Here is a 23,166-nt window from a genome sequence, read left to right on the forward strand (position 1 = left end):
AAGGTTATCGCTCGTGTACTCTTATAATATCTTAATTGCTTTATTAATAATAAGTTAAATGTAGCCAGATAAATAAAAGTAATCGACTTCGTCGTTGTCGTCGTCACTTCAGAGATAGGCAATGCTCCGTGTTCCGATACCACATTTTCACCCTATCTTTTTCATCAGCCTTGGTCATTTCTGCCACGAGATCTATACTTTTTAGTAATTCTAAGCAACCTATCTTCCTCTGTACGTTTTAGATGGGATCTACAATAAACTGTTTCTCTTTTCTGTAATTATTCTTCATTTAATGAATGTATATTTCTTATTTCTTAATTCTTTATCGTATCTATTTTCTATAGCATTTTGTTCTTATTAAGGACTTCATTTTTCTCCTGCTAGAAATTTTGAGACACACTGCTCCGCCGATTTAGTAGAATGCGTTTGAGTATAAAGAAAACAGAAAACAGTACGCCTACAACGTGTTCTTGTTAAAACGAGAATCCAAGCTCCCGCTTACCGGTAAGGCATCATGTCACAAAACCTTCACGCCTAAGTATTTTCGACAACGTAAAAACATTATTCAAAGCCTAGAAAACGGCGCAAATATTAAGGATATTGCTGGAGAATTTAAGATAATATTTATTTATTTATTTATTTATTTATTTATTTATTTATTTATTTATTTATTTATGTATTTATTTATTTATTTATTTATCCATTTATTTATTTATTCACTTATTTACTTATGTATTTCTTTATTTATTTACATACTTATGTATTCATTTATTTATTATTTATTTATTTATTTATTTATTATTGTACTTTATAATTATAAGATGATTCACGAGGGTTTACCGCCACTTACGGAACTTATTTCTGAAGACATTCTGAGCAAAAGATATAACATAAACATGTGTCGTAATCTCAATATTTTCAGAGTTACACTAATTTGAAGTTGTTAGTAAAGTACCTTTTTTCTTTAATTTTAAGGGTAAAAATTTTACTTCTATAAACGCGTCGTTGTTATTTCCGGCGTGGCCCCTCCTTCTTGTTTACTTCTTAAGCTGGCCGCGTTGTTGCACATTCTATATATATATATATATATATATATATATATATATATACACCTGCTTATTGCCGAGCAGGACAGTTTATTAATTAACTGCTGTTTCGCAACTGTCTGTCTGTGCACTGTGATTTCTTCTAAACTCCTGAAAGTATTCTATTGTCCACACCTGTGGAGTAACGGCTAGCGCGTCTGGCCGCGAAACAAGGTGGCCCGGGTTCGAATCCCGGTCGGGACAAGTTACCTGGTTGAAATTTTTTCCGGGTTTTTCCCTCAACCCAATATGAGCAAATTCTAGGTAACTATCGGTGCTGGACCCCGGACTCACTTCACCGGCATTATCACCTTCACTTCATTCAGACGCTAAATTGCTGGCAGCAATGAAAGTGCATAATGTCATCAGCGGCCAATGACAAGACGCGCACGTTTAAATGTAGCCGAGCTGCAACATGATTGGCTGCCGTAAATAACAGCAACGCCGCTATAATTGGGTCATTATCATGCTAGCCATTGGATTTGAGGTTCACGAGTTTGAACTCAAAGCGATGGGAACTGCCGTCGGGACGAGAATAAGGTGCCGTAAATATACGTAAAAATTAATTTTTAGTCCTACAGAATATATCTGTTATGGTAACAATGATCATTAGAGGAGAAAAATTCGCTCCAGCGCCGGGGATCGAACTCTGGTCCTTGGTGCTACATACCAAGTGCTCTAACCACCGAGCTACGCCGAAGTTCAATCCACAGCACCGGATTTAATCCCTCTCCTCTAGTGTTTTTCCCTTTGTGGCCTGACTCCAAATTCAACATATATGTTGACATGCATTAAGTCAACCGCCATTATACAAAAAGAGCACTCATTTGAGTGACTTGATGGCCGGGATCCCACACTAGAGGAGAACGATTCGATCCGGTGTTGTGGATTGAATTTCGGCATAGCTCAGTGGTTAGAGCACTTGGTACTAATACTATTTTCGATTGTTCTTATTTCATTCTACCTTATTGGGTAAAAATGAGTATGCAAGTGAAGCTTCAATTTCTGTAAATTCCTCATAAATTATTACTTAATTGCAGCGATTGACATACTATTATGCCGTTTTATTGCCAGAGTGTAAACTGTAAAAAAAGGAAACACATTAACAATTATACAATGTTAGAGTAACCTCTTACATAAACTAAATTTTTGTACCATATGTCATGTAGGCCTACAACCAGATAGAAGCTGGTATTATCTGCTCATTATGTGCACTTTCCGTCTAGATTATAGTGATAACATTGTGAGCTGATGGTTGCTACTGATTTGATTACTGCTAGAAGTACAATGCTCGCTTATCTAGAAGATAAATCCTGTAATAAACAGTGGATTATATTCGAATAGCCCAGATTGTATTAAATTCTTAATATGACTCGAGGAAGAAGAACTGTTCTTCAGAAATGTCATGTTTAATAAACATGTTTTGCTGAAATTTATAACAGTGTTGTTGTTTTCAAAACAACGCATAGGCTATATCAGATTTAGGCGACAAGTTTCACATATCGGTATAGATGACACTCTCAATTTAAAAAGAAAGGCGGTCAGCACACAATCAGTCTGGACATTTCTTGAGCAACTATCGCATTGATAGGTTCACCTACATTCTGAGAGATATACTTCACGTATGTCAAAATGTTGTACAATATCTTCTCAACTCTACCCAATGTCTCTGCTGTAGCAGGTATGTACTGTACGTAATGTGTATTGAATTTATTTCATTTACATGCTTACAGTTGCTAGAGGTCGCAGATCGGCGGAAAGGGGCTGCAAAAGTCTGATGCATAATATAAAGAGAATGTGTCAAGGAAGTGATATGTTTTCTCACTATACTTCGTGCTCGTTTCGTAATTCAGTTCCTTTATCGTATTATAAGTCAAATTACTACTGTTTTAGTTTATTTTCTGGAACTATCAAATAAAAGACATACCGGTACGTAAAAATAAATAATTTGGTCTACTATGCAATGAAATGTCATTTATAATGCCATATATTGTCATACTGATGTACCACTATACTGGCTGATAACACTGAACAACAAGAATTTTGCTCCGACTTAAAACAGTGTGTCCCTTATGGTTTGGTGTGCGCTGAATCTGAAAATGCATCTCTTTTCTTCGTATCACAAAAGGTTTTTAAGATACGCTATGATTTCACTTTTGCATAAGCGCTCCCCCCCAGGAAACATCTGACGCTGGTTGGGAGTTTAAACCAAAACAAAAGCTAATGCATTTTATAAGTTTATGGCCAATTTCCGGTTTCTTATGGATTTTGACATGTTCTTTTGTATTTCTAATAAATAAGCAAATATTGGTCCCTTCTATTCCGTAAATTTCGTAACATTTCAACTTTAGGTCTACGCTCGCGTTGTATTGTTACATATACGACCGTAAATATACAAGAGTGGTAGTGTTTAAGTGATTAATAATATAGTTTTTTTAAAGAGTATTAGTGTGTAAGTGATTAATTAATAACACAGTTTTAAATTTAAAGCATCAGTTTTTGTGCCAACATAGCCCTAATGTCGCGCCAGCGGTGTATAAATTCTCCGAACGTGTTTTATTACGTGTTTGGTGAATATACGACTAAATCTCAAAGAAAATCTGTTTTACTGTATTTTAAATGCAAATTAGGTGATCACGACAAAAATTTTGCATCCCATATATGTTATAGTAAATGTTCTCGATATTTGACTGCATGGTTAAACGGCTCTCATCCTTTGATGCCATTTGCTATTTCGATGGTATGGAGACAACAAAAAAGATCATGTCACAGATTTTTATTTTTGTTTAACAAAAGTTTCAGACTTTATTTTTAAAAAATCAACACTCCATCATACATTTAACTTTACCCTCAGTCAGACCTATTAAGCACGAAGATTCTCTTCCGAAACCTAAACCACCTGAAAAAATGGACCTTGGACGAAGAATCGAATTCTTCCCCTGAAGCTGGACCTTCCTTCATTTCTGACTCTGATTCTCAGTTTATAGAATCCAAAGAGCCCCATATGATTTTAAAATCGGGGTTAAATGACCTTATAAGAGACCTAAATCTCACAAAAGTTAAGGCTGAACTATTAACTTCTCGACTACAAGAATGGCACCTTCTTCAGCCTGACACTAAAGTATCAATCTGTCGAAAGCGTCAGTGTAGGCCTACTATGCCATCATATTTTTCAAAAGAAGATGACCTTGTTTATTGCTGTGTTGTAAATGGACTTATGTCTGTTTGCTCAAATTTCTTTGGAAATTCTAGGTCGGACAACTACATCGAACTTGTGGAAACCATGTTAAATGCATATGAGGAAATGATGTGTAATAATGGTCTCAAAACATACGTTTTACATTCACATTTGAATTTCTTTCCTCCTAACCTTGGATCGGTAAGCGACGAGCCTGGGGAAAGATTTCATCAAGAAATATCTGAAATGAAAAGGCGATATCATCCAGCATGCTTGCAGACTATTGTTGGTTCCTTGTAAAAGATAGCTCCGGATCTAGTTATAAACGGAAGTCATCCAGAAAATCCTTTTCTCATTATACGCATAAAATATTTTTATTGTTGTTGTGTTTTTTTATGTTTTAAACTATGTAACATCATTTTTGTATCCAGTACACATTTTTCAAGTATTATGAGGCATTTTGAATCCCTGGTGTGTTTTAATTTTATCAGTAGCAGTGAGAAATTAAAAAGAAAAAAGTCTTTTTCATAAAAAATTTAATTTATTTTCCCCGCAAAGTGGTACGTGATGGGGCAATTTGGATTTCAAATTCAGATTTAGGGCACACATATTAGTAATATTCACCTATTTTTATTTTGGAGCAAGACAAAAAGTAAAAATATGTTGTTCCATGTAATCAAGTACCTTTGCTGTGGCGTGTGGACATGAGACCAGCAGCCGGCTGGTCGGCCTCGGCCCTGAACTGACTCTCCCGACACAAAAAACAAATGAGGCGCTCAGCGCACAATTAACCCAACTCACAAAATCATATTTTCACTTTACCTATTTGTAACAGTGCGCGAAATATATACACAAACGAAAATTGTGCTGAAATCTCATGGAAAAACTGGGAATGATGATTAGGTCGATTTACACCTTGAAAAGAACAATATGAGGAGCTCTTTAAAGCAATGAACTCAATATCCAAATTTTGTGGATTGGGCCATTTGTGCGCTGAGCGCCTCAAATAAGAAAATGCATCCAAATATAAAGGTACGCTTTGTTTTCTGGATTACACATAAGGGAAAACTGGATAAAAACAGGGTACCTTAGTCTTGACTGGCTGCAGTGAGCCTCCTATGTGGTAAATTTTTTTATCACATTAAGCAGTTACCCATCTCAATCTACAATAATTATGATTTATTCATTGGTGTCAGTTTTTGAGTAGTAATATCTTCTTCCAAAAGTGTCAAATCACCCCATTTTGTACAACCGGTAGGATAAAACAATGTAGGCATTTAAAGCAATGTAAAATTGCCTGTTTTTCATTTAGGACACAAATAGGATAAAAGATACAGATAGCACAAAAATATTATAACCTAAAACATTTGTTCAAAAATGACACAACAAATTCCTAATAGTGATAAAATATTGATCAGAATCATAACGGGGAGTATAAATATTAATGATGTAGGAGTATTAAATAGCAATAAAATATAAATAATTCTCTAGTCTGAGAAGTCAATATTTAAAATTGATACAGCAATACTGTTGTTCAGACATACCTATTTGCTTCCGTGAAAATTTACTTATGCATAACAAGGAGGTTTACAACTAATGATTGTAGGCCTAATCATTTAACAAAGAAGGATATTAGCTGGCAGCCACCGGAATATCTCAGTCTGTAGCGCGTTTGTTTATTGATTCGGAGCTGCGCTGGAGCGTGGATTCGATTCCCGCTTGGGTTGATTACATGGTTGAGTTCTTCTGAAGTTCTCCACAACTGTAAGATGAATGTGAGGTAATCCATGGCGAATCCTTTTCCTAATCTCGCCAAGTACCATCTCGCTATCACCAATTTCATCGACGCTGAATAACGTAGTAGTTGATACAGCTTCATTAAGTGACCGACATCCGTCGGAGCTAAAAGGAACTAAGTCAAAATATGCAATTTTGGGTTACGCAACCATTGAACAACGGATGTCATGCGCACCGAACGGTGGAAGAAGGAACTAAGTCAGACTTTTAAATGTTCTTTGATCTTCTATAATATAAAAATATTAATATAAAAGTATATACATTTGTGTTATTAGTGGAACGTTTTTTGCTTCTCCTGAAAAGTTGTGAAAAGTAACTTAGTTCCTTTTAGCTCCGACTGGTAGATACTGACTGGAGAGGAAAAAGAACTCAAAATCGCTAACAAAAATAAAAGTAATTCTGTGTACAGTAATTCAGTTCCTTTCATAATGCTTTGTTCTTCAATACGAACTGTATAAGATAATTGTCTGTTTAATCTAAGTAATAAAAATTAATCCCAAAGCAATGTTGCCTGACTAAATTTGAAACGTACCGTCATTGCGTACTTCTTATTTCAAATGAAGAACCAGAAAATTACTCTATTTCATATAACTCGTTTCCGGATAATATTATTCGTGGATACTGTATATAAACAAAATTCCTGTCACTCAGGCGGTCCGAGTTCGAGTCGCGGTCTGTTCTGGGAATTTTAATTTGAAAAATCAAGAAGACAAGGTTTAATTTCGAGTTTTTATCGAGGATCTCCCGTTTACTCACGTTAGGCATAAACATCATTCCGTTCTATCTCCATTCCATCTAACGACGTGCGGAGTTGCATGCTCGAAACCTGGATACGCAGGAAATGTCCTGTTTGCATAATTATTTAATAACAGATGAGTTTACTTTTTTGAATCATGCATAATATTAACATTACGTAAATAATACAGTAATAACAGAATAGCTCACTTTGTTCAGAACCTAAAATATTAATATAATTTATCAATACTGTTCAAACTATTCACGACTCTGCACAGCTCCACAGATGCCACTATGCGTTGTTTATGTGAACGTACTGTGTATCGTCTGTAGCGAGCGACAGCAGGGCGAGGCGCGGGTGACATCTATACTCCTCGCTGTACTCAACTGAAATCTACTGCTTTGGTACGAACTTCCTACCTATGATTATCAGGCCCCGGGCCAGGTCGATGGCATTTAAGTGTGCTTAAATGCGACAGGCTCATGTCAGTAGATTTACTGGCATGTAAAAGAACTCCTGCGGGACAAAATTCCGGCACATCCGGCGACGCTGATATAACCTCTGCAGTTGCGAGCTCGTTAAATAAAACATAACATTTATGATTATCAGGCTACTCGTCCGCGAAACAGAACTTGGCTCTGTCAGGGACTAAGGCGGGATCGCCCACCTGTCAGCATCGGATTTACGTATACCACTAAGGTCACTTGCGGGACTTGGACAATCATCGCATAGACTCTAAGGGCCATATTCATAGACATTCTTAGCGCGGTCTTCCGGTGGATGATCAGCGAACTAAGCGATATGATATAATATGAATTCTGTACAAGTAATCAGTGGATAGCCGGGGCTAGTTTAGCACGCTCGTAGCGCGGGCTAGCGAACTGTCTATGCATAGCACCCTATAGGGCGTATAGTGGGCCAAAGCGTGCCTAAGTCCTGGGTCCAGTCCTCGTAAACCCAAGTCAGTATCGGGCTTCTCGTGGGAAAAATATCGGATTCTTGGTCTTGGCCTACTAACATTAAATATGCGGTAAATGTGAGGTCAGTATTTGAGTGTGATATTCAAAATAAATAAGCTATAATCTACATAAAGTGATGTGATGACACGCTGTTAATCTGATATAATTATCCAAAGAAATGTACGAAAAATAGGGCCTACCATTATAAATAGTAGTTATACTGTATCAGTTTGACCGAATCTCTGATTTAAACACGAAGATTGGATATTGTTTCTTCGTTTTTCCCATCTTTAGTCGATGTGTTGCCTGAGACTTCACATTCGTAGACCAATCATCTCCACAAGGTCAAGCAAGTTACGTTACGCATTTTGCATGGGTAGCTTGATAATTAGTCTTTATTTTTGTGAAAGTAAAACGCTACATGTTATATAATGCACTCAACATACGGTATGTGCAACGTTAGAGTGGCCACATGAAATTTATATGTACGTGTTCGTCTGTGCTGTATTCCAAACATAGTATATTTAAAATTATTTCATAATTATTAGATCGCTTGAAGTTTCAATAAATATCCTATGTAATTTTTCTGTCTTCTAAAACAAAGTTATTTAATTTAAAACGAAACAATTTCAGTAACGGGGATGTACGCAATGTAGGCCTACTGGAAAATGAATGAAGTGTATATAAATTGAAATAAATTGTTCTTTCATGGTTTTAATTTACCTACTTACTTACAAATGGCTTTCAGGAACCCGGAGGTTCATTGCCGCCCTCACATAAGCCCGCCATCGATCCTTATCCTCAGCAAGATTAATCCAGTCCCTAGCATCATATCCACCTCCGTCAAATCCATTTTTATATTATCCTTCCATCTAAGTCTCGGCCTCCCCAAAGGTGTACAACATTAAAAAATAAACGGAGGAACTTTGATTCCCAAGTTACCGTTGCGTGAAGTAATTAAATGTACCGGTATTGTGTAGGCGTGTGTATGTCTTGAATTTTATTAAATATTATAGTATATTCGCTCGTGTGGGCCTACTCGACAGACCGACATATCTTGTCTGAAGTCTACATAATGTCATAGCGAAATACGTAACAGTCTTCTTCAATATAACAAAGCTTTATTAATAAATTGTATCAAAACCCTTAAACCATTAATGCTAGCTAAAATTTAAATACAGATTTACAAAATTCGACTTATAATCCTGCTAAGGTTCCCCTTTTGGCGTCCTATCAAATCTCCATCATCAGCTCATCTTATAGCGGGTGTAGCGTAGACCAGCCTCCTATGGCGCACCCTGGGCAACGACTCTGGTATATACGACTGGCTTCATATGATTTAATGACGAACAGTCCTTCTAATATAATGCGTGACTCTTGGACGAAGCCCACGAGTATCTCTGTAGTGATTTTTCACTTTCACTTGAGACCATGTGTGTTATGGGATTATCGCGTGGTGTTGCTGCACTTGTTGAAATCTGTATGTAGTTTCGAAACGTTGGAAATGTTAAGTTTCGGGACAATGTGAAATATCAGAAGTCAACTTTTGTCTCCTCTATTTCGTTCTTAAATTTTGTTTTCAGTTTTTGGGCTTAATAAATAATGTTTAATGTATTTATTACAATCTCAAAACCGTATTCCTTTGCTGTGGTCGTGCCAGAGAATCAGTCCCATTCCGAGGCTTATTTGAAGGATTCGTAACAAGCTGTTTTTACGGTGATGGGTTGTTAGCCATTCGCCCAACCCCCAAGCTGGAGGACCACCCCTTATCGGCTGTCCGCGACTGCTTAATTAGGAAAGTCCAGGATAACAGAGAGGATTTGGAATTGAACGGGTCACATCAGCTGCTTGTCTATGCGGATGATGTGAATATGTTAGGAGAAATCCACAAACGATAAGGGAAAACACGGGAATTTTACTGGAAGCAAGTAAAGAGATAGGTTTCAAAGTAAATCCCAAAAAGACAAAGTATTTATGTCCCGTGACGAGAATATTGTACGAAATGGAAATATAAAAATTGGAAATTTATCTTTTGAAGAGGTGGAGAAGTTCAAATATCTTGAAGCAACAGTAACAAATATAAATGATACTCGGGAGGAAATTAAACACAGAATAAATAAGGGAAATGCCTGTTATTATTCGGTTGAGAAGCTTTTATCACCAAGTCTGCTGTCAAAAAATCTGAAAGTTAGAATTTATAAAACAGTTATATTACCGGTTGTTCTTTATGGTTGTGAAACTTGGACTCTCACTTTGAGAGAGAAACACAGGTTAAGGGTGTTTGAGAATAAAGTGCTTAGGAAAATATTTGGGACTAAGAGGGATGAAGTTACAGGAGAATGGAGAAAGTTGCACAACACAGAACTGCACGCATTATATTTTTCATCTGACATAATTAGGAACATTAAATCCAGACGTTTGAGATGGGCAGAGCATGTAGCACGTATGGGCGAATCCAGAAATGTATATAGAGTGTTAGTTGGGAGGCCGGAGGGAAAAAGACCTTTAGGGAGGCCGAGACTTAGATGGGAAGATAATATTAAAATGGATTTGAGGGAGGTGGGATATGATGATAGAGAATGGATTAATCTTGCTCAGGATAGGGACCAATGGCGGGCTTATGTGAAGGCGGCAATGAACCTACGGGTTCCTTAAAAGCCAGTAAGTAAGTAAGTAAGTAAGTAAGTATTACAATAAAATAATATAAGAAACAAAAAGTTAAAAAATAGTACTTAATTATTTGACAGCATGGAGGTGTATGATGTTATTTAAGCATACGTTTAATTTTTTTTATCAAAATGTTGAAAGTGATTTCAGAGATTCGTAATAATATGGTAAGGTAAAGTACCCAAATAAGAGACTGGTCCCTAATAAGAGATACATTGTTAATTTCTCCGGTATAATTTGCCATCTCTCGACAACTATGGTAAATTAATGTTTGTGCTTCTAAGACATCGTGTTCTTTGTCTAACCTCAGTTGAAAGTAAGCAACGAAGCTGAGAGCAAGAAAAGTAATTTTTCACATTTTTAACTTTTTGATGATTTTTGTTGAGGAAGTGAACAGCAGTTAATGTCAGATACAACAAATTTATTATTAATTTTATAAAATTGCTGGCAAAATGTTGCATATAATAAGGTTGATTGCTAATAAGAAAGATAATAATTTATGACCTTCGATAGCTATTTCATTTTTATTTATTCCATTCCCTAATAAGAGATACCTAGGGGTCCTATTAAGAGATAGTATCTCTTATTTAGAACCCTTATTTGGTTTTATTATGATGCTCACCTTTGAGAGTTTACGAAAGGCGTTAATGCTTCTAGTCGTGTCAGTTTGTCTGCCATAAACTTCGTAAGAACCTATGAAAGATTAATTGAACTAGTAATTAAAATTAATTACGAATTAGGTCAATTATTAATTATCCATTGTCCTCAATTATTCATTACAAAAATTACTAATTTAAATGATTAAGTTATCATTATTAATGACTAAAATTAATTATTCATTGAGATGAAAATAATATCAATAGCTAAAATCAATTAAAAGTGGCTAGTCTGACAATATTTACTTTACTTAAAGATCAAAACATACAGTAAGTGCGTAATTCGTGAAATATTCTCTTCATATTTCAAATAAAAGTCTTGTGCAATTATTAAAATTATTTTATTTAATTGTGATTCCTGGTTTCGAAAATTTCGTTGGACCTGTGTAAATATCGTCACTACAGCCAGTGCCAGCGTTTGTAGCGCTTATCCTTGAGTAAAAAAATCAGTCAGTTAACACTTGTTGCCAGTGTAGCTGAGAAAGGTAACACCCAACACGTCACGAAAGCAATCTGCCAATCAGAGTTGTCAGTCTTATTGGCTACTGACTGCGTCAAAGGCAAGACACTCGCACTTTGCATGTCTGGGATGTGTCCTTGAGTACACTGTCTAGTCAGTGGCATCTGTTACCACTTCGGTTGAGAGTGGTACCATCTCCTAAACAGATGTGACGTCAACAATCTGCCAATCACAGTTGTCAGCTTTCATGCCCACAGACTGTGGCAAAGATAAGTTGTTCGCTCTCAACGTTCCCATTACTTATTTCTCATGCCAGAAACGATGACTTTGGTTATATCACAGTTACAGAAGCAGCAACAACCACCTCAAGAGCCGCAAGCTTCAACCAGTGTGAAGTCGCATGTAAAGTATCCAGAGCAGGAAAGGAGTTATCATAATATCAACTCTTTATCAGAAACAAATGAGAAAGAGTTTAGATAAGGAAAAACAAAGAAAAGATGGAGCTCGCAAGAAGTTCGAAAAACAACAAAAACCACAGAAAAAATCAGTCCAAGAAGCCCTGCTTGAGTTCGTCCAGTGATGAAGAATCCGATGTGAAAATGCAATTAATTAACTCTAGTGACTCGGAATATGGAGAAAATGATGATGATGGAGAGTGCTTGTTTTGCACTCGATTTTTTCTGAGGACACCAGGATCCAGGGGGGAGAACTCAGTGTTCAAAATGTCGTCGTTGGGCACACGAAGACTGCGGCACTGATGAAGAATTTTTATTTGTCCAACTTGCTCAATACAGCGAAATAAGAATTGTCTCAATTAAAGGGGTCGCAAAATAAGTGCAATCAACTAAAATTTAAAATATGGAGATCGAAGTTTAATATTCTATCATTTTTTCTTTTTCTAGCAAAATATTAACGTTAGCAATAGTAGCCTAAGTAAGATTAGTACATTCATGTCCAATTTGACCTACTTTGTGTTATTTTCGTAAACCATATTAATTTCACTTGGAAAAATTTCAAGTAAACAACAAAATTGCTGTTGAGAGGAGTTAGGCTACTGTTGCACTGACCTCTTCAATTTAAAAATGTTCCTGAATTTATTACAGTGTGCACATGATTTAACAATGTTATATATTGCTTCAATTTTCACCCAATGATGATAATTTTTGTCCATGTTAAAAAATAAAGTTAAATAACACACGTATCTCTTATTTGGAACCTTTTCCAAAACATAATTATTTCCCAGTTTTACTTCTTTTTATAATTTAAAATAACAATAAAAAACTGACCAAAATTGTATTGTAAATTCTAAAAATAGACGAAATGCTGCGTGTATTCCACTCATTAGGATTAAAAATGCCTATTCCCATCCTCACTTATAAGCAGTTAAAAAAGTTTCTCTTATTTTGGTACTTTACCATATTCCTTAGACAACCGAATGGATAAAATGTTTATGGTGTCATTTTTCTTTGTGTCTTAAGAATTTCTAATGTATTACTGCAGTGACTAATTCAGTAAAATCTAATATATTACACAATGCTGATAAAACATGTTAATGAAACTTGTTTTGCACAAAAAACACCATAACGTCATGTTTGATTACGGACAAGTAAGCAAGAGCACTTCTACTTACTTGCAGTATAAAGATTAATTGTTTAGTGTGAATATTATCTTCTAACAACGTTCTTATCCGGTTAATGATCTCTATGTGAAAGTACATAAAACTCATTCTGTATCACTGATTTCATTTTTATGTATTTTTAGTCACAAACGAAGTTAGTTGTAAGCAATACTGTTGTTGTTTCTGAACTCTGCGATAATAAAAGTCGAACGGCATGCCTCATTCACTATATACGGCATATAGGAATGTTTGAAACAGCAAATTCAGGAAGAATGGAAGCAAACACGTATGACGTCACTGAAAGGAGAGACGTGTGGTCGCAAATAAGTCCGTCACCATGCAAGCAACAGTCACTGAAGACTGCTGACAATAGCGGAAGGGATAAGATGACGAATCAGCTGACAGCGGGAGGAGTAGGTCATAGAAAATAGGTCAAGAAGGTGGTTAAGAAGAAACTAGCAAGACATCCGGAGCCGACAAAGAGGGGAAGTAAAGAAGATTTGGGTAGTCCATCTACTTGTGAGGGAAAGGAAGGAAATAAGGAACCGCAGAACTACAGTCTACGAAGTTGGTGCTTAAGGGGGTGGAGTGATAAAAGTGTGTCAAAAGACATAGAAACAATAAAGTGAGTGTTCAAGGAGTAATAGTAACTAGCAAAATAATCGGAGGGAGAATATATGAACGAATAAGTGAATTAGTGTCCAGAGAAACAATAGTTGATAAAAGAAGTGACTAGAGAAAATTAGAAGTGTTTGTTAATAGTAATTGGTAGTGAAATGTTACTAATATTGGAGTGTCGACTAAGTTAGCGTACAATCAGAGAAATTGAAATGTTAGGAAGACAGCAAGTATTTTAATGTAAGTTTACGAATGAAGGTTGAGTTGACTTACAAAAATAGTGGCAAACGGAAAATTTATCGGGGTGAAAGGGAGCAGTTTAACAAAATAAACATGTGATTCAGTGTTTAATGGAGAAATAGGGGATAAGAGTGATGACAGAAGTGAGGAGAGGTAGAGCTGATTGTAAGTTAGAGAGGAAAGTGAATGAGTATGATTAAATAGTGTTAGTAAAAGTTAGTTCAAAATTATGGAAATTTTAGACGATAGGAAGTACTTCAAATATAAGTAAACAATAAAAGTGGTGAGGTGTTCATTAGAAAGAAGGGAAAATTTTAAGGGGAGAGGTTAGAAAGCAAATTGAGAGTATGTATTATAGTAATAGAGGTAACAAAGGTAAAACAAGATGACTGCACACGTCAATGAAAGTTTATTGTAATTAGAAGGTAATGGGGAGCACGAATACAGAGATGTGGTGGCGACCCATTACCAAATAAGAGTTGTAGAAATAAATATATCAATATCAATATACGGCATATGCTCTCTCAACTAAAGATTTTGAATACGGTATTTTTACCACTAAGAAGATTTTATTTAGAAATCGAAATAGATTGATACATTGGCTCGCTACGGACTATGAGAATGAGAATGAGACAACACATGACGAGAGACAACCACCCATTCTCGTGGACGGAAGGGACATCTGCACTGCCCACATTGGGAATCGAACTACTGACCGTTTGAATGGGGAACGCTTACGCTGTTCACAAAGCCACACCGGCGGACTTTGAATTTCTACATATTAAAAAACAATACCGGTACTAGAACATGAGTATATCATTAACAATAACAAGTTACTTAAATTTATTTTGAAACTATAAGTTGCGGAATGATTAAAGTTCTGGTTTTCTTCAATCGACAAAATAAGTCACAGAGCAATCATAGAATAATTCAGAATTATGTGCGATTTAAGAATTTAATTATATTCAACGTGGTGCAAGATATTTTAGTTTCTGCACTGTGTTATAGAATGAGAAACATCCTAATTTTGAGGCTATGTATCGACTCCATATTGAGAAAATAACACGGGAACACATAACATGTTGGGTTATGTAAAATATCTCTTGATAGTGGATCCATCGGGAAGGTTCACCTACCCTTGTCTTCTTGGAGATGGAGCCAAAGTTTCTTTGGATGTTTCTGCATCTATGACGCGGTGCAAACTAGCACTAAGAATTCTGAATCACTCATATGGAACAATAAGATTTCTGAAAGTAAAATAAGAGACTTGAATATACATGGTAGAAGGGAATCTATAACATTAATTCACAGTGGTAATAGATCAAGTCAATGCGAACAAGTTTTGTCAAATAAGTTTTTTGATATACGTCTAATAGTTTTGAGAATACGAAATGTAACATGTTGCAATACTGCAACGCTCCTTGAGGTCATTACTGCGTAGTGAGGGTTCATCCACTCCGCAAGACTTGCGGGAGGAGAATCTAAACAAAAACGTCTCGTCAGATACGTTTCGATCAAATTATTGTAGATGAAAACATAAGTATTGAATCAATTAATTTCACAAAATTGTTTTGTTTTTAACATTCTTTATTACACACTATCACCAGTTTAACTCTAAATTTAATACCATGAAACTTATTTAACATTCACAGCGTCCGTTGATTTCTTTGCTTTTTGCATAATTACAAAATAGTAAAGAATGTATATTCTTATAAAACAAAACTATTTCCATTAAAGATTCCTTTACATTTCATGTAAACTCAAAATAGCATTATTACGAATACACATTCTGTAACTCAATCTCCATTTAAGTTATTATCTTTGAAGGAATTAAAAGTAAATTAATTTAGAAAAGAAATTAAGTTTACAGTAATGTTAAGTAATGTGTTAAGTGTCACGAATGTACAGTTATTTTATAGATTTGATATGGTGAGACGTTTTTGTTTACATTCCCTTCTTGCAAGTCTTGCGGAGTGGATAATTACTCACCCCACTGCGGAGCAATGACCTCAAGGAGCGTTACAGCGTTACAACACGTTACATTTTGTATTCTCAAAACTATTGGACGTATAAAAAAACTTCTTTGACAAAACTTGTTCAAATTGACTTCATCTATTACTTCTGTGAATTAATGTAATAGGTTCTCTTCCACATCTATAGCACTACACGACAGTGACGCGTCGGTCACAGAGACGTGGAATGGTTAACAAGATCGAAAGACGTCTTTAAAAATAATTCGTAATTTCTAAAAGTCCTAGATGATCGTAATGAAGCTTCGTTCATTTTTGAACACTATAATGTTTTTTAGTATAACAGTTATTCAGTGATGTATCAACTGTTCAATTACGTAATGTGGATGGAATTGATAATAGCGTGATTTTATTTTGGTGAGATGAACTCGAGAATTCGCCGTGCAATTACAGTTGGGGAAAAACCTCGAGAAAAACCCAATCCGGTAATTAGCCCAAGGGGCTCTCGAATCCACTTGAATACATTACTATCGTGATGAGGGGAAGAAGTAGTAGAAAAATAATGGGACGTATGAGTCGGTCGTGGCATGTGCAATAGCTAAAACATGCATTTCTTAATGTTTCGTGGAAACTATGTTATAGGTTCGAATCCCATCTATGGAATGTATGTTTGTCCGTTGTTATTCTATGTTACCATAAGTGGAGGCTCGACGTCGCACTAGTCCCACGTTACGGGAAATCTATTGCGTTTGCGTCTAATTCAGGTTAAAGAAAAACAAAATATGGCATTAGGAGCTTACTATAAACCCCACTGCGAGTTTGAAAAACCTTCAATGTACAGGAATAAGATACGAGTCTTCGAAGTGTATAGTTATATGCTAAGATCTGAGTATTTATAACATGTAAATTTATTTAATATTCCATAACTCCTTCATCGTGTTGTTCAGGGAAAGACAATTAAGAGCAGGGCTCCACAGTAATCGCCACTTAAGCCACATTAAGAATAAGATTATCTGTACACAAAATAAACGAGAACATAAATTTGCAAAGAAAATGATATTTTAAAATGTAATCAAGTATTCAATATCCTTTGAAAAGGTTGAAAAATTCAAGTTCCGTGGGGCAACAAATGAAAATGACACTCGAGAGGAATTTAAATGTAGAATAAATATGGGAAATGCCTGTTATTACTCGTTTGTCATCCAGTCTTATCTCAAGAAAGCTGAAAGTTAGAATTTATAAAACATTTATATTACCTTTGTTTTGTAGGTTGTAAAACTTGGACTCTCAATTTGAGAGAGGAACAGAGATTAAGGACGTTCGAGAATAAGGTCCTTAGAAAAATATTTTGGGCTAAGAGGGATTATGTTACAGGAGAATGGAGAAAATTACACAACGCAGAACTGCACACATTGTATTCTTCACCTGACACAATTAGAAACATTAAATCCAGGCATTTGAGATGGGAAGGGATTTAGCACGTATGGGTGAATGCAGAAATGCATATAGAGTGTTAGTTGGAAAACATGAAGGAAAAAGACCTTCTCTGAAACCGAGACGTAGATGGGAGGGTAATATAAAAATGGATTTGAGGGAGGTGGGACATGATTCTAGAGACTGGATTAATCTTGCTCAGGATAGAGACCGATGGCAGGCTTATGTGAGGGCGGCAATGAACCTCCAGGTTCTCTAAAAGTCATTTGTAAATAAGTAAGTATTCAATATATTTTACGGATGATTAGTTTGTCAATATTTACATTATTTTATTTGCTACCATAAAAGTAGAAGTTCTGTAAACACTTTTGTGTATGAAAATTAGGTCTTTTCTAAACAATGTAAAATAAAGTAATTTTTCATCTCACGTGTGCGGCAGAGTAATGTTATCACTCACTTCCTGCCTGCTTTTCGACTTATCACCATAGAAACATGATCTAATGGTCAGAGTGCCAATCTGAAGTAAAAGTCCCGTGCAATTATAGTTGGGGAAAACCTCGAAAAAAAACCCAACCCGGTACTCAGCCCAAGGACCACTCGAATTCATTTGAATATCATGATGAAGAGAATGAGAAGTAGAAGAATAATGGGGACGTGCGAGTCGGTCGTGGCATATGCAATGGCTAAAATGTGCATTTCTAATGTTTCCTGGAAACTACGTTATAGGTTCGAATCCCATCTATGGAGTGTATGTTTGTGCGTTATAATTGTAATATTATTAAGTGGAGGCTCGACGTCGCGCTCGTCCCACGATACGGGAAATCTTTGCGTATGCGTCTAATTCAGGTATAAAGGAACACTAAATCTGGAATTAGGACTTATGATAAACTCCACTGCGAGTCTGAAAAACCGTCAGTATACAAGAGAAAGATGCGAGTCTTCGGAGTGTTTAGTTGTAGGCTACGCTAAGATCTGAGTATTTATAACATGATAAATTTATTTAATATTCCGTAACTCCTTCATAGTATTGTTCAGGGAAAGACAGCTAAGGGAAGGGCACTTAAGCCACGTTAAGAATAAGGTTATCTGTACAAAAATAAACGTGAACATAAATTTCCAAAGAAAATAATATTTTAAAATGTAATCAAATATTCAATTTCCTTTGAAAAACTTGAAAAATTCAAGTACCTTTGAGCAACAGTAACAAATGGGGGGCCTTGTGGGAAGTTACCGAAGCAGGAATGGTATATGGCTTTCTGTCGGCTGTAGGGACCGGTCGTTAAGGGAGTCATGTGGTTAGGGCGGTGCGCGTAGGGGATCTGTGGCACGCAACTCATTCCATATCGAAGGTTAGCGCAATAGATCTCAATAGGTCGCAGTGCTGGGCCACCCGTGTCCCCCTCAGGTAAATTCCATTCCATTCCAACAGTAACAAATAGAAATGACATTCGAGAGGAAATTAAATGCAGAATAAATATGGAAAATGCCAGTTATTATTCGATTGAGAAGCTTTTGTCATACAGTCTTCTCTCAAGAAAGCTGAAAGTTAGAATTTATAAAACAGTTGTATTACCATTGTTCTGTATGATTGTGAGAAACTTGGACTCTCAGTCTGAGAGAGGAACAGATGTTATGGGCTTCCGAGAATAAGATGATTAGAAAAATATTTGGGGCTGAGAGGGATGAAGTTACAGGAGAATGGAGAAAATTACACAACGCAGAACTGCATGCATTGTATTCTTCACCTAACATAATTAGGAACATTAAATCCAGACGTTTGAGATGAGCAGGGATGTAGCATGTATGGATGAATCCAGAAATGCATATAGAGTGTTAGTTGGAAGCCTGAAGGAAAAAGACCTTCTCTGACGCTGAGGCGTAGATGGGAGGATAATGTAAAAATGGATTTGAGGGAGATGGGATATGACTGTAGAGACTGCATTAATCTTGCTCAGGATAGGGACCAATGGCGGGCTTATGTGAGGGCGGCAATAAACCTCCGGGTTCTCTAAAAGCCAATTATATGTAAGTAAGTATTCAATACATTTTACGGATGATTAATTTGTCAGTATTTACATTATTTTATTTGCTATCATAAAAGTAGAAGGTCTCTAAACTTTTTGTGTATGAAAAGTAGGCCTTTTCTAAACACTGTAAAATAAAATCATTTCATCTCACGTATGCGGCAAAATAATGTTATCACTCACTTCCTGCCTGCTTTTTGACTTATCATTTATCACCATAGAACCATGGTCTAATGGTCAGCGTGCCAGTCTGAAGAGAAAAGAGCGCGTGAACTGCACAACTGTGTGCAATGTGCATACTATGGTCGTACAATGTTCGAACATGAGAGAAGATATCAAGATACTACGAACTTCGCTCTACTCCTTAGGCATCCAGCAGTACGTGGAAATGGAGCATGTAAACTAAAATAACCGAATCTGTTGAAAACCGGTCAGAGGTCTTATATTTGGTTTAAGTGAGTCTCTCTAGAAATGTAGCACCCTTTGCGTTTGTTCAACCTTTCCCCTTCCTTACATACGTTCGGTACAAACAAAATATAGTTCAATATATGTTCATAGTACTGACTAGTATTGTGCAATGTTCAAACATGAAGGAGGAAACCAAGATGTTACAAACTTATATGAAAACTAATCGCAAGATGTGTACTCAAATCCTTAAGCGGTTTAAAATAGTGTCCTGCTGTGTTCGAACATGGGAGCGGCAATCAAGATTTTACAAACTTCGTCTTGTTTCATACGACAAACTAATCGCAAGATTTGTGCTAAAATCCTTAACGATTAAAACATGAAGGGTTGGGAGTGGAGGTCAGCGAATTTTTATAAAAAAAAGTGGAACAAACACGACAGACCTCCTGCAGAGCGAACATCGGCGAATGTTAAACTTCTCCATACTCGACAAAATAAACCGAACATAGTGTTTATCATGCATGACGATAATGTGTAGTATGAAAATGAAATAATATTTTGTTTAACAGGCTGGATAGTATGTTATGATTACGCAAAACATTATGAAAATAAAGCATTTATTTAACATGCTGGATAGTATTTATTAACAGGATGAATAGTACCCATATAAGCTGTAATTATGTATGTATGAAAATGATTTTTTTTCTGTTTATTAACATTTAGGGTACCGGTACTGTAAGTTTATTATGTGTAATATGAAAATCAAATAATCTTATTTATTCTCAGGTTGGATATTGCAAGCTATAACGATTTATGTGTAGTACGAAAATGAAATCATATATTTTATTTATTAACAGGTTATAATGATGTGTAGTATGAACATTATATCATTTATTTTTATGGACTTATAAAATTTATTGTATATTATGTGTTCATGTTATAGACTAATACTTTCATCAACGTCACACTGACCTCAAATTTTTCCATGTTAATTGATTGTAACCCAAGTGTAGAAAGCACCTAACCTAAAGAGTAACTGGGATTCCACTATAGACTCCCTAAAAGCAATGCCGAGGAATTGAAATAATTCAATCAAAACTTAAGATAAGCTTATGTATAGCTATAAGCATTATTTGACTTCATTAAAAGCTTTTATCCAGTGGAATACTTGATAGGCCCTACTCTTATTGGCAGTCATAAGAAACTAGTGAATGGAAGAAATAAGAAATTATATAAAACTGTACTCCAACACTAGAGGCAAGATACGACTAGATGTAAGACTGAAGTTCATCTAAGAAAACGTGTTATATGAGACATCCCGAAAGGTCACATCCCGACTATCGACTATTTGTAATACATTATTGTTGATATACCGCATTAATGTACAGACGTGGACAAATTATTAACAAAATTGACGATTTTTATGATAATTCTGTTTACAAAATTTGACTTTTCAATTTCGACTACCGTTCAGTTGACAATTTTGCATATTTCTATCATTACAGTATACAGAAATATGCAAAAATGTCAACTGTAGTTCAAATTAAAAAGTTAAATTTTGTAAAAATATATAATAAAAATCTTCAATTTTGCTAATAATTTGTAAATTAGCAAAAATGTCAACTACAGTCTAAATTGAAGAGTCTAATTTTGTAAAACTATAAAATAAAAATCTTCAGTTTTGCTAATAATTTGGAAATAACCAAAATGTGAACTGTATTCCAAATTGAAGAATCGAATTTTGTAAAAATATATAATAAAAATCTTCAGTTTCGCTAATAATTTGTAAATACGAAAAATATCAAATGTAGTCCAAATTGAAGAGTTAAATTTTCTAAAAATATACAATACAAATCTTCAATTTTGCTAATAATTTGGAAATACGCAAAAATGTCAACTGTAGTCTAAATTGAAGAATCATATTTTGTAAAAATATATATAAAAAAATCTTCAATTTTGCTAATAATTTGTCCACGTCTGTACAGTAGTGGCAAAAAATAACCGGACCGACCCTTGTAGCTGATTTCAGAGCCTTGTTCACTCCAGAGCACGATAGACTGGTAACTAAGATTGCAGCGATATTTTACTGCTTAATTAACTTATTATTCCCAGAACATGAATTTTACAAGCAATCGAAAAGTATTGGGAATAAATTTGAATAAGGAACAAAAAAAAGTTTCCTTCCCAGACAGGATTCGAACCACGAAAGTCTTAGTTACCAGTCTATCGTGCTCCGAGTGAACAAGGCTCTGAAATCAGCTACAAGGGTCGCTCCGGTTTTTTTGCCACTACTGTAATTATCAGCCAATCCGTTTAACCCCATGCCATCCAATGACCATATCAGCAGACATGTCAACCATGCAGAATGAGTAGGAATTGATAACATGAGGAACAGTATTTGCTTTTTAGTTATTTTATGATCGAGGAAACAACTAAAAACACTGATTAGATTTGCCGGCTATGGGATTTGAACTCGGGTCCTCTCAATGCAAGTTCAGTAATTCACCACTGAGCTATCTCAATCAGTATTCTTATTTCAGTCATTATTATGAGAAAGCGTTTCATAAATACTTTCTTTTATCAAAGTTTACAGTGATTTAGATCAATACCATATTTGATAGAAAGTGAGTAAAAATAACACAGGGCTAATATACGTAAGAGATTTCATCTATTGCAAAAGACACAAAATGTCTTCACTATAGTAATTTGATTAGTCTTGAAATTTTGTTTTGATTTCAATAGAGTTCCAATTGTTTCTCGGTTAGTTTCCCATCACGAGGCTCTTGTTTTGACACTAGAAAATCACTAAGAGTTCACTAAATCAAATTAGATTAGAATCGGATTCTTTCCGAGTAATTCCTATTTTTGCCGTCATATTCATTTAATAATTACACAATTATTATTGTGTAATTAATTCATCAGCTATTAATATCCTATGTAACCCACAAAACCAGTTAATTAGGCTACATACTTACCTTGTCATTACATTGCAAGCCGTATGGTCAATGTCTCTTACATAACTGAACAAAGCCATTACATGACACGGAAGTACTGTAGCAACCTTGATTAAATGATACTTTCACACTTTATTGATACTTTTTTCGTTGCTCTATTTAGCAGAGCAGGAAGAATGCAGTTTAGGAAAAAAACGTGTTTTCAACTACCGGCGAGACAATAGCCTATATGTACATATACGAATATATGTAAACATATATTGTGTTTTGTCGAAGAATTAACTACATAAAGACAATGCAATGTCCACGTTAAATCATCTATTCCCAGAACACATGTAGGCTAACTATAAGATAACATTGTACAC

The 23,166-nt window shown here is 35.5% G+C and overlaps 1 protein-coding gene across 2 annotated transcripts in view; it reads left to right on the forward strand.

Annotated features, from left to right (window-relative positions):
- The window catches only part of LOC138701778 (sodium-independent sulfate anion transporter-like), a 109,561-nt gene that overhangs the window by 51,925 nt on the left and 34,470 nt on the right, over positions 1–23,166 (forward strand). The window contains exon 1 of one of the 2 annotated variants that reach the window (XM_069829031.1): positions 2,617–2,766. The exons of the other annotated variant lie outside the window; for it this stretch is intronic. Within the exon in view, the coding sequence (XP_069685132.1) occupies positions 2,718–2,766 (49 nt within the window). The 5' untranslated portion in view covers positions 2,617–2,717. Of the gene's footprint in view, positions 1–2,616; positions 2,767–23,166 lie in introns of those variants that run through there. 2 annotated transcript variants of the gene reach the window in all.

This window comes from Periplaneta americana, chromosome 6, assembly GCF_040183065.1.
Source record: "Periplaneta americana isolate PAMFEO1 chromosome 6, P.americana_PAMFEO1_priV1, whole genome shotgun sequence".
NCBI lineage: Eukaryota > Metazoa > Arthropoda > Insecta > Blattodea > Blattidae > Periplaneta > Periplaneta americana.